Here is a 13024-nt window from a genome sequence, read left to right as displayed (position 1 = left end):
TCATTGTAAATGTGGTATTTTAAGTGTACTGTTGTAATGTGCATACAAACGCTGCTTTAATCTCAGCATCATTACTAATACCTTCTGTATTACATTGCTATATGCTTATTATTAATATATATTTTAATCTATAATCAGGAAACACTCCCATCCCCCCCATGCAACACACAAAGCTTATTCAGGTTGGGCAAGCTGGACTGACAGCTGTCTTGCCCAAACTAGTCCATCATAGACCATGTTATTTGATTGGCTGAGACCATTTCCCCTCCCCCTCAGGGGTCTCTCTGGTTTCGGGTCAAAAAAATAAATAAAAAAACTTGAAAAGGTGACAAAAATAATAAATTATATTTTAAAGTAGCTTAAAATGTATATTTATCCAATCAAAAAAATAAAGTATTCTTCCATTCATCATTCTGTCAAATATAATAATTTACATGAATGACAATCCAAGATGACGTTGCCATTTTGTCGCATATGAGGAGTGTTATGGGGATTTTGACCATAGTATGCAAAGGTTTGGTCACCTTTTTACTCTTTCAATTTACAATAATACGACAAACTAGCACAATAAAATATAACAAACAAAAACCAAGCATCACACTATCCAAATTACAAAAGTTTTTAATCACCTTTCTCTTAAAAAAAGCTTCAGCCATGACCCGCAGGAGGCCGGTGCGCATGCGCAAGACATCGCTCTTTAAATATCCCCAGTCATCTGATGAAGCACAACATTTGTTGCAGCCAATCAGGGCGCGCGAAAGAGAAGGGCAGAGCGGCCATCTTTACTACTGGCAGCGCGTTCGCTGACAGTTCAATAACGCATAACAGTATTCGCTGGTTCGTCACCTCGCGCTGAGTAAACCGTCCTCGGATTGGCTGAATCGGAAACGGACAAGCGGACAGGGGGAGAGGAGGAGACAGACAGGAAAAAAACAAAGATGGCAGTGTAGATTAAGGGAAGGACTATCGAAGAGACTCTGCAGCAAACTGATAACTTTTAAGCTTTCGGGCGAATCCGGATCGTGTCGGAGTGGCTCGGTTGGAATCGGAAGGTGAACCGGAGGGAAAGAGCCCGGTCAGGTCGCGGAGAGTCGCCGTGCGCGTGCTGTCACGGCGGATAACGGCTCTAAACAACAGCCTGTTGTTTTGTTGAGTCTTAGCTGTTTTTTCTCTCTCTTTACAATACCTGAGATATATCCAGAAATTACGGTCCAACCCGCAGTAAAACACAGATGAAATTATATTCACTGTCCCATAACCTAGTATCATATTACCCTAAATTAACCTATTTGAACTGACGCTTGATGGTTTAAAACTGAGAGCTTTGTTGGCTGTCCAGACCCCCATTATTAAAGGCCAACTAGCTTGAAAATCTCACCCTGACATCCAGCGGATCCTGCGCCCAAATATCCCCCGTGACTCAGTCGGATGTCTTCGATGGAAGAGCGGATGGAATTAGGCGTCGCGGCCGCCCCGGGCTCCTCATCATCGGGTCTGGGTGTCGGTCCTGTGGGGGGCGCCCTGGATGCTGGTCCGGGGAGCGCCGGACTGGCAGGTATCCAGGAGGAGTCCGGTGTGCGGAGAGACGGTTCGGCTACCGAGGCCGACCCGGACGCGCCGCCCAAGAAGCGAGTGAGGCAGCAGGAGGGAGAAGCGGGGAAGCTCGAGGAGCGCCTGTACTCGGTGCTGTGCTGCACGGTGTGTCTGGACCTGCCTAAAGCCTCGGTGTACCAGGTAAACAAAGCCATTATGGAGCTTACAGTGCAGAAAATCCTTACGCATGATATGGGCCTACATAACCTAGCAGCATCCTGTTGGAATGCAAACAGATATGTTATTATAGTTATGACACAAAGGGGGTTATCTTTTTGTCATTGTGATTGTATTTACTGATTACACACTGTCTTGTGACTCTAATAAAATGCTTGCGTTCACATTTGCCATTGCAGGTACATGTTTTTTTTATTTTTTTTTTTATTTTTTGAAGGTTTCAGATGTTACAACGTCATGTGATGCAGACCTGAGCAGCTGTTTTTTGCCTTCAAAGGCTAACATGACAATCAGGTGGTCACATGACCTGTTTAACCCAATCACTGCTGGGCTCTTCTGATCACCCCTCCCCCAAATATGCACCCCATATAATCCCTCTGAAGCCACAGGCTGAACCAGCAGTAAAAGAACTTCCTCTCATGTTTTCACACTTTGTCCACACGTTTGGCGTGTGATTTAGATGTGCATGCATATCCTCTTTTATATTTTCACAGGTGTCCGTTTAATGACATAATGATGTTTGGATAAATCCACACTAGAGTGCTCATTTTTTTTTTTTTGATGTGATGTCTGTTGTGCTGTATTAAAACTAGAGAGGAAATATTAGACACAGAGCATGAGAAAACAATGACATCCTCTCACACTGACCCCTAAATGTATCATGTGATTCGGGGAGGAGGTGTCGGAGCGCATCAGTGCTATTAAGCTCATGCCGTGTAATCCGTTTATTACAGAATCAGGGTTTGAATCCTATCAAATGAGACGAACATCTGCAAGTCCTGAAGCAAAACAAACAAGCCAGGATGAAAATCAACTGCCCACTGAATTAATCAAAAGCAGACTCTACAGACTTTACCTCCTCTGAAATAGATCAGCTGGTGAATTAGTAAACCAGTAACAGAATTATTCAAATGAAACCTAGAACTAATCATAAAGTTAGAATATTGCATCAGTGTTATTATTGTTGCTAACTAAAACTATTAGAATAATTTCTGTTAATTCAGATAAGCTGAAATAAAATATACATTTTATATGAAACATTTTAAATTAAAAACTAAAAAAAAAATAGAAATGTTGCTTTGGCAACTAACCGATATACAATAAGTTGAAGTGCTAAAATGATTAAAGCTTATATATATATATATATATATATATATATATATATATATATATATATATATATATATATATATACTAATAGCTAAAACTAAAAAGGAAATACATGACTGAAGTACATAACAAAAATTACTCAACTTTAAAACTGAAAATATAAAAATAAAAGGTAATTCAAAATAAAATATTAAAACAAAGCTTTTTTTTGTCATAGAATTATTTTTTAACATAGTTTTAAAATCACATTTTTATGTTACATGTATTTGTGACCATAAATTTGGGTAACACTTTTATTTGGTAACACTTTATTTTAAGATGACGTAGTTACTTGTTACTACATGTACTTATGAAAATAACAGTTTATTTGTACTATGAAATAACAGTAAATTATGCATAATTGCAAATAACTAACCCTAAACCAAGCCCTAACTGTAACTCTATAGTAAGTACATGTAGTAAATGTAGTAATTTGAGTAAGTACAATATAACTACATCACCTTAAAATATAATGTAACCCTTTATTTTGCAGTGTCCTTGTTACACATATTTAATATATATGAATGTAATGCATAATTACATGCAACTAACCTTTACCCTATAGTAAGTTCATGTTAATTAATATTACTCAGTACTTCAGTGTATATTTGTGATAAGTGAGATGAAAGAAAAGACAAATTGAGTACATTTTTATACGAGGAATGAAATTACAGGTTTTTTAACACCCCTTTCTTACTATAAAGGAGTCATATATTTTTTATTATTAATAATTATTATTCTTTTTCCCCATTAATATCCACTTACAAATCAAAAACTGAAACTTACTTTGCATATGAAATGAGGATTTTTTCTCCCATTTTCTTTGCGCTGAAATGCTTTGCACATACTGTTCAGACTGAAATGATCAGGGTTCTTGTTATAAACAAACTTCAGCTACCTAATCTTGGGATCAGGTTTGGGTTGCCAGGTTTTCACAACAAAACCCATGCAATTGCTACTCTAACCCAAAATTATCGCATTTCAGGGGGTTTCCCCCAGTAAAAATCATGTTCCGGTTAGTAAATTCCATGTTTTTGGCAGGGTTCCCCTGGTAAAATTCACATTCCAGAAGCTAAATATCATATAATTTTGGTGTCGCTTCAACCCGCGGACATGAAAAACAATCCGCGGCAACAGTGTTAAAGTAGCCCGATTCCACGGGAAAATTACGGACTTGGCAACACTGCTTGGGATCCTTATAAAAAGGATAAGTATGAAAAGGAATTTATACCTGTAAGATATTATGCTGTACCCACATTGGACCAGCGGTTTGGAAAACAGATGGATGGATGATTCAGCTGCAGGCGCCATCTTCTGGCGAGACGCTCGCAGTGCGTCTATTCTCTAGTCATCAGTTGTGAACTCGTTATTGAGGTGCATTATGGGATTGAATGAGTGCACTCGATAATGTCCACTATGGCTTCGGACACCACTACAAATGGCTGTCCCCTCAAACAGTGCCTTATTTTAGGGTATAGAGGGTGATTTCGGACACAGCCCTTATTTAACCTCATAATTGAGCTTACTTATTTCCCCTTAAATCATTCAGGAAACTACCGCTCTGTCTCATTTTGAGGAAAATGAGGAAACACCACCCTGCATCCTTGTGTTTTGCATAAGAATCCCTGTGAGATGGTTTGAGCTCTTGTTGTGCTCTGCGCCGTGGGCTGAAGATGTGTGCTCTCATTTCACAGTGTACAAACGGGCACCTGATGTGCGCAGGCTGCTTCATCCACCTGCTTGCTGATGCGCGTCTAAAAGAGGAGCAGGCCACGTGTCCTAACTGCCGCTGTGAGATAAGTAAGAGTCTGTGTTGCAGGAACCTGGCGGTGGAGAAAGCCGTGAGTGAACTGCCCTCTGAGTGCAGCTACTGCCTCAAACAGTTCCCTCGCTCCAGCCTCGACCGCCATCGAACAGAGGAGTGCCAGGACAGGTACTGCTGCACCAATTCACAAAACAGACACCTGAATGAGCAAGATTACGCTCAACACGTATGTAAAGCCATGGGGGGGATTTCACTAAACACTTCTGCCACTCCACTTGTATTCTTCTGCACAATTGCTATTTAAATTCGTTATGATTCTTTTCAGCACAAAACGCCACCTTTGTAAATGGAGTGCATTAGAGCCTGCCCACTTTTTCAGCAGCCTCAGTATTTTTTCCATTCATTTTTCCCATTGGGATTGTTAGTGTTATAAGCCGTGATTCAAACGAGGAGCATCACAACATTACAAACTTTGATTTGAAGCAAAAAATGTATTTGAAAATACATTTAAGACCTTTGTTCATCTGCAGAACACAAATTAAAATATTTTTGATGAAATCCGAGAGGAACATGACTCGTCCATAGACAGCAATTTAACGACACTTTCAAGGTCCAGAAAGGTACTAAAGACATCGTTAAAACAGTCATGTGACTGCAGTGGTGCAACATCTTCTCTTCTGTGTCATTCTCATACGTTGTTCATGTCCAGCGCTTCCAGGTTGTATGTCAGAATGCCGACTCATTATTGGCCGGCTCCTGTGTCTGCATCACATGCTTGTGTTGTGCTGATCACGTGATCAGCTTTGGCCAATACTGAGCCGGCATTCGGACGTAAACACGGAAGCCTTCACTGTGCTTAATGCGTCAGCTGCGTATGGATAATGACAGGGAAGAGAAGAGATTGTTATACATATATTTGCTTGTTGCACTCTGATTAGTGGAATTTTCTATACAGAATCATGGGTTTCACCATTAATTTCCACTGTTTAACATGATTATTTTAGAAATAAGTTGAAATAATGTGGACTGACGACTTCAACAAAAGCATATAGTATTGATTAACTACCACATAGTGCACAGTAGGTCTGTTTTTAATGGTTTATAAATTGTCATTAAAAATCAATTTCCATGTGGATAAAATGAATGGACTTTTTAATTATTGCACTGTGTTGGGCTTTTTATGGATTGTGCCATATTCAAAGTCTTTTTTTCTTTTTTTAAATAGCCCAGTGCAATTAAAGTCATCCAAATATGGAAATCACAACCGTCTTATTGCTTAGATGGTTGTCGTTTACTAATCGCTACGATCGTTTCCTGTGAGTGACAGGTTGCTGGAGGGGAAGAATTGAAACTGGCAGTTGGACAACCTTATTTCCCAGCCCTCATCAGAGAAGAGACGACTTTACGAGGCAACGAGAATGTTACTGTTTTTGATTAAATACTATGAGGGCATATGTTTTTTTTAAAGAAATATTGATGTGCACAGATTATTCTTTTATAATAAATACTGCAATATTCCATTAAAAAATAAGAATTGTCAATTTTGATTTCATGGTGACTTTAATGTTGGGCTATTACAACAACAAAAAAAGTTGGATGTTTTTGTCCATTTTCTTGTGAGAATTTATTGTAACCGGGCACAAATCCAGGCGTGTAGATGAACATGATGATTTTTAGTCTTTACTTCAGTGCTTTAGCATCACATATAAGGCCACTGTGATCAAATGTGTCTTGTGGGTCAGTGGGCGCAATTTGTGTTTGTGAATCCTCCCTATTCTCTCATCTTATTCTAGTCTATAAACATAGACATTTGGCTTGGACTATACATGCATTCACTCACAAAAAATAAGTCTCTTCAAATTTTATATAATTTTACATTCAATCAGCCAGCAAACTGAGATACAATGCAAATGATTCAAGTAAATTTTATTTGTATAGCGCTTTTCAAAATAAACATTGTTTCAAGGCAGCTTTGCATACTAGAGCTGGACAGTAGTATAGTTTACATTTTGCAAAGATGTATACAATCAAGCAGTATAGATTTGCTATTTACTAGTTGCTTATTATCATGCATATTATTAGGATATTGGCTGTTTATTAGTACTTATAAAAGCACATATTAATGCCTTATTCTGCATGACCATATTCTACATCCCATAATCCTACCCAATACCTAAACGTAACAACTACCTTACTAACTTAATAAGCAGTAATTAGGAGTTTATTGAGGCAAAAATCATAGTTAATAGTGTCTCGTCTAGTATGGATGCAGGTAAAGTATATGCTGTGTGATGATACAGTTTTTGTTGGTCATTTCTTTCAAATCTTTATTTTGTACTTTTGGAAATAGAGTGACGCAGTGCAAGTACAAGCGGATTGGCTGCCCATGGCAGGGGCCGTTCCATGAGCTCAGCGCTCATGAGGCAGAGTGTTCCCACCCATCCAAGACCGGCATGGAGCTGATGGGCATCCTGGATGAGATGGACCAGAGCCATCGCAGAGAGCTACAGCTCTACAACAGCATCTTCAGCCTGCTGTGCTTTGAGAAGATCGGTTTTACAGGTACATAGAAACCTTGAGTCTCATTTCATTGCATATTTAGACCCTTCATATGACTCTTCAAATGAAGCTTGGCTTATTTTGGTTCTTTGACATATGGAACTTGAATACTACGGCCATTTACTTACCCTTCCAAACCCATAAGATTTTCATTCATCTTTGGAACACAAAGATATTTTTAATGAAATCTGAGAGATTTCTGACCCTCCATCAAAAGTCTATTTACCCAAATCTCTGATGCTTTAAAACGTTCATAAAGGGATCAAAAAATAAATCCATATGAATTGAGCTGTTTAATCCAAGTCTTCTGAAGAGACACAATCGCTTTGCCAGTTCACACTGCACCGACAGACGGCAACAGACAACATGATGAATCAGCGTTTGTTGGGTCATGGAATGTCTGAGAAGTGACAGGTCTGTAATCTGGCGATTGTCTGCGTCTGTCAGTGCAGTTTGAATTGTTCTTTATATGATGAACAGATTTAATTTAGGCTTTTATTCACATATAAACATTGATCAGCTAACATAAACAGAAGCTCAATTGCATTTGCTTGACATGCGAGAACAAACCTCTTACAGAAGATCAAATGTGCCGTGTGATACACGAGAATGAACCTCATTGGTTCTCACGTGTCAAGCAAACATTCTTGAGCTTTGTTTGCTAAAACTGATAATCTCTTGTGTTCTGAAGAAGAACGAAAGTCATATGGGTTTGTAATGACATGAGAATGATGACAGAATTTCCATTTTTGAGTGAAATCCCTAAATGCTGTAGATGTATTGTTCATTGTTAGTTCATGTTAACCTATGTAGTTAACCAATGTTAACATATGAAACCTTATCGTAAATGTTACCCCTCTGGTCCTATTCGCCCCGCTCTGAGCGGGACTCGAACCAGCATCTCCGGCATGGGAGGCGGGTGCGCTAACAAGGACGCTAAGGACCGCAGTCTCTAGTTGGCCTCTGTCACATACACCCCCTAAATCTTACTCCCATCCAGGTCACGGCACCAGTGTAACCCCTCCGGTCCTATTCACCCTGCTACGAGCTGGACTCAAACCAGTATCTCTGGCATGGGAGGCAGGTGCGCTAACAAGGGTGCCAAAGACCCCGCAGTCTCTAGCGTTAGTCCACCTCTTGAGATCAAGGGAGTGAGATTTATCTGCACAGCTCTCTCTAGCTGGCCTCCGTTACACTCACACCCCCTAAACCTCACTCCCATCCGGGTCACAGCACCAATGTAACTCCTCTGGTCCTATTTGCCCCACTCTGAGTGGGATTCGAACCAGCATCTCCAGCATGGGAGGCGGCTGCGCTAACAAGGACACTAAAGACCGCAGTTTCTAGCTGGCCTCCGTTACACTCACAGCCCTAAACCTCACTCCCATCCGGGTCACGGCACCATTGTAACCCCTCCAGTCCTATTCGCCCCACTCAGAGTTGGCATCTCTGGCATGGGAGGTGGGCGCGCTAACAAGGGTGCCAAAGACCCCGCAGTCTCTAGCGTCAGTCGTTAGTGCACCTCTTGAGATCAGGGGAGTGAGGTTTACCTCCTGCACAGCTATCACTAGCTGGACCCTGTTACACTCACCCCCCTAAAACTCATTCCCATATGGGTCATGGCACCAATGTAACCCCTCTGGTCCTAATCGCCCCGCTCTGAGCAGGATCTGAACCGGCGTCTCCAGCATGGGAGGCGGGTGCACTAACAAGGACGTTAAAGACTGCAGTCTCTAGCTGGCCTCCGTTACACTCACCCCCTAAACCTCACTCCCATCCGGGTCACAGCACCAATGTAACCCCTCCGGTCCTATTCACCCCACTCAGAGTTGGCGTCTCTGGCATGGGAGGTGGGCACACTAACAAGGGTGCCAAAGACCCCGCAGTCTCTAGTGTCAGTCGTTAGTGCACCTATTGAGATCAGGGGAGTGAGATTTACCACCTGCACAGCTCTCACTAGCTGGGCTCTGTTACACTCATCCCCCTAAGGGTCATGGCACCAATGTAACTCCTCTGGTCCTAATCGCCTCGCTCTGAGCAGGATCTGAACCGGCGTCTCCAGCATGGGAGGTGGGTGCGCTAACAAGGACGCTAAAGACAGCAGTCTCTAGCTGGCCTCCGTTACACCTACCCCCTAAACCTCACTCCCATCCGGGTCACGGCACCAATGTAACCCCTCCGGTCCTATTCACCCCACTCAGAGTTGGCGTCTCTGGCATAGGAGGTGGGCACGCTAACAAGGTTGCCAAAGACCCCGCAGTCTCTAGCGTCAGTAGTTAGTGCACCTCTTGAGATCAGGGGAGTGAGATTTACCTCCTGCACAGCTCTCACTAGCTGGACTCTGTTACACTCATCCCCCTAAGGGTCACTGCACCAATGTAACCCCTCTGGTCCTAATCGCTCCGCTCTGAGCAGGATCTGAACCGGCGTCTCCAGCATGGGAGGCGGGTGCGCTAACAAGGACGCTAAAGACCGCAGTCTCTAGCTGGCCTCCGTTACACCTACCCCCTAAACCTCACTCCCATCCGGGTCACGGCACCAATGTAACCCCTCCGGTCCTATTCACCCCACTCAGAGTTGGCGTCTCTGGCATAGGAGGTGGGCACGCTAACAAGGGTGCCAAAGACCCCGCAGTCTCTAACGTCAGTAGTTAGTGCACCTCTTGAGATCAGGGGAGTGAGATTTACCTCCAGCACAGCTCTCACTAGCTGGACTCTGTTACACTCATCCCCCTAAGGGTCACGGCACCAGTGTAACCCCTCTGGTCCTAATCGCTCCGCTCTGAGCAGGATCTGAACCGGCGTCTCCAGCATGGGAGGCGGGTGCGCTAACAAGGACGCTAAAGACTGCAGTCTCTAGCTGGCCTCTGTTACATTCACCCCCTAAACCTCACTCCCATCCGGGTCACGGCACCAATGTAACTCCTCCGGTCCTATTCACCCCACTCAGAGTTGGCGTCTCCAGCATGGGAGGCGGGTGCGCTAACAAGGACGCTAAAGACTGCAGTCTCTAGCTGGCCTCTGTTACATTCACCCCTTAAACCTCACTCCCATCCGGGTCACGGCACCAATGTAACCCCTCTGGTCCTACTCGCATCGCTTCAAGCTGGACTCGAATCGGCGTTTCTGGCATCGGAGACGGGGCGCGCTTACAAGGATGCTAAATACCGCAGTCTCTAGCATCAGTTGTTAGTCCACCTTTTGATCAGGGGAGTGAGGTTTACTTGCACAGCTCTCACTAACTGGCCTCCATTACATATAGTGTTACCTAAAATCACTTAAAGCACCAAAATGTGTTGTGAAGTAAGTTGATAGCCTGAAATCTCATGTGTCTTCTCTCCAGAGGTGCAGTTCCGGCCATACCGCACCGACGACTTCATCACGCGACTGTACTATGAGACGCCGCGCTTCACCGTGCTCAACCAGACCTGGGTGCTGAAGGCGCGGGTCAACGACTCGGAGCGCAACCCCAACCTGTCCTGCAAGCGCACGCTCTCCTTCCAGCTCATCCTGAAGAGCAAAGTGAACTCTGCACTGGAGTGCTCCTTCCTGCTCCTGAAGGGCCCGTATGACGACGTGAAAATCAAACCCGTCATCCAGCACCACGTCTTCTCCAATGACGCCAACGAAACCGAGTACGCCCTGCTGCCCATCAGCGACAGCGTGGAGTGCAACAAGCTGCTGGCTGCCAAAAACATCAACCTCCGCCTCTTCATCTTTCAGATCCAGAAATAGAGGCACGGGACGACGGGGGGTGGAAGAAACAGATCAGACGACGGGAAGAGGAGGAGGGGATGGCGTGAACAAAGGTGAAGCGAAGAGGGGAGACGAGCACCACTGAAACACAGATACCTCTACGGGAGCAAAAGAAGGATGAATACGGCCCATCAGTACTGCAGTAGATTGTTTGTTTGTGTGTGAGTGTGTGTTGTTGCTGGTAAGCTTTCAGACCCTCTACAGCCAAAAAAAAAGTCAACAATTTCACCCAACACCCTGCTGATCTCTCATTGGCAGAGCAGGACGGGCCTGAATGAACAACACCAAGAGTCTGGGACTGTATTTGTGTGTTTTTGGGCCTGTTTGAATGGATATCAGTCAATGATGACCAATAAGAAGAGTGTTTTAAGGATTGAGATTGAATGAGTGCTAGAGATAGAGACAGGTGTAGTACAACCCATCATTCAGGCAGCGTTCAACTCTGTGTTTGTGTGTTTTCACGCGGTTTTCAGACCTTCCTCTCGAGGTTTACACACACAGACGCTGCGGCCGCAACTGCTTTAAGTGTATTTTTGTATGTGAAGGTGGCCATTTTCATTAAAGCGCAGCAGTACAGTCAGGCTGAACAAAATGGCTGCCGATCCCACAACCTGAAAGATGCGATTTGCATGTTTTTAGTTTTTCCGTGTGCTCTCTGGAACGCACACCTTTAGTTGCATAGCATCATAGCCTTGTAATCTAACTTAAGTTTGACCTTATTAACACGTTTATTTAAGAACCTGTGAATCTTGCCCTTTTTTTCCTCGCATATCTTGTCCTCTTTTAACTCCCTCATTTTGTGAACACAGGTACATTTCTCACGTCATGATGTCATTGGGTCAAAGATATTTATATTTATTGCTTTTATTTAACCTCCATTAAGGTAACAGACTTTTCACACTCACTCAACACTGCTAAACTGGAAAGATCTGATTGTGAGCCAGTGTTACCGACCCCTTCCCTTCTTCCACCCTCATCCACCTACACGAACACAAACACACACACAAATGACCTTCTTTCATACCTTCATTAAAAACGCATGGGCACGCACACACACATACACACACACACACAAAGCTGGGGGTACAATAGAGCCAATGGGGTAATCGGATCTCAGTTCAGATGAACGCGGCTGTGACTTAGTTTTGACATACTTGAATTCATGAACGACAGAACAAGCAGTTGAGCTGATCCAGCAGAGACTGTCACTTCTGATTAGAGGAGTTTAGTTTAAAACTGTTTCTGCATTTAAAAGCTTTTAATTCTCACATTCTGGCTGTATATGTGCCTTTCTATTAAAGCTCATTTAAACTTGTGGCACTGCATTCTTTCTTGTCTAGATGAGTTGACAAGCGCATATTTTATACTAAAAACCTCATTATTCTCCGATAAATGCATGCTTGAAACAGTAATTTACATTGTGATGTTCCACCTGTTCATGAGGAACAAAAAATTTGGCAGTCTGAATGAATCAAACTGAATCTTGAACAATTTCAGCCCTTTTTGGCTCTTGATTCGAAACAGCTGATAGAAAACACATGACATGATTGCCAACATTATCAAGGAAAATGATTCTCACGTCGGTAATTGGAGATTATTGACCTGAGAATAATTTTCCATGATAGTAACTAATTAAAATATTATCAATATTAAGTATTATTAACTGATTAAAAGGATTATAAGGATTAATAAGTAATGTTTCAGTGGGGTGAGGTTCGTTCTGCAGTACATGTTGTCTATCGACGCACTGGCAATTCACGTTAAAATCTCAAGGTGAATTCAAAATTCATGGACAAATCGTTATTTTGAGTCGTATCTTTTTTTAATGAAGCGATTCATTCAGTCTGAATGATTCGTTCATGAATCTAAAATCCTAAACCTAAAGAAATTAATGCTTTGTTATTGTAATTCTCTTTTATAGCCAACAGAGGGCGTTTTATTGTTTTCTTATCTGCATCTTGATCATAATCTAAACTAAATCAAAATAATTTAAAGGTCCAATAATGAAATATATAAATAATGAAAA

At 42.6% G+C, this 13024-nt stretch overlaps 1 protein-coding gene across 1 annotated transcript; it reads left to right on the top strand.

Moving 5' to 3' along the window:
* Positions 1-742: 742 nt before the first annotated feature.
* cyhr1 (cysteine/histidine-rich 1) lies at positions 743-12313 on the top strand. The gene is made up of 4 exons (XM_048201713.1): positions 743-1734; positions 4614-4852; positions 7035-7246; positions 10586-12313. The coding sequence occupies exons 1-4, from the start codon at positions 1429-1431 to the stop codon at positions 10975-10977; spliced, it is 1149 nt and encodes a 382-aa protein (XP_048057670.1). The 5' UTR covers positions 743-1428; the 3' UTR covers positions 10978-12313.
* The last annotated feature ends 711 nt before the right edge of the window (positions 12314-13024 follow it).

This window comes from Megalobrama amblycephala, linkage group LG9 (genome assembly GCF_018812025.1).
Source record: "Megalobrama amblycephala isolate DHTTF-2021 linkage group LG9, ASM1881202v1, whole genome shotgun sequence".
Taxonomy (NCBI): domain Eukaryota; kingdom Metazoa; phylum Chordata; class Actinopteri; order Cypriniformes; family Xenocyprididae; genus Megalobrama; species Megalobrama amblycephala.
Note: the sequence above shows the minus strand (reverse complement) of the source record. Positions and strands in the feature narration are given on the sequence as shown.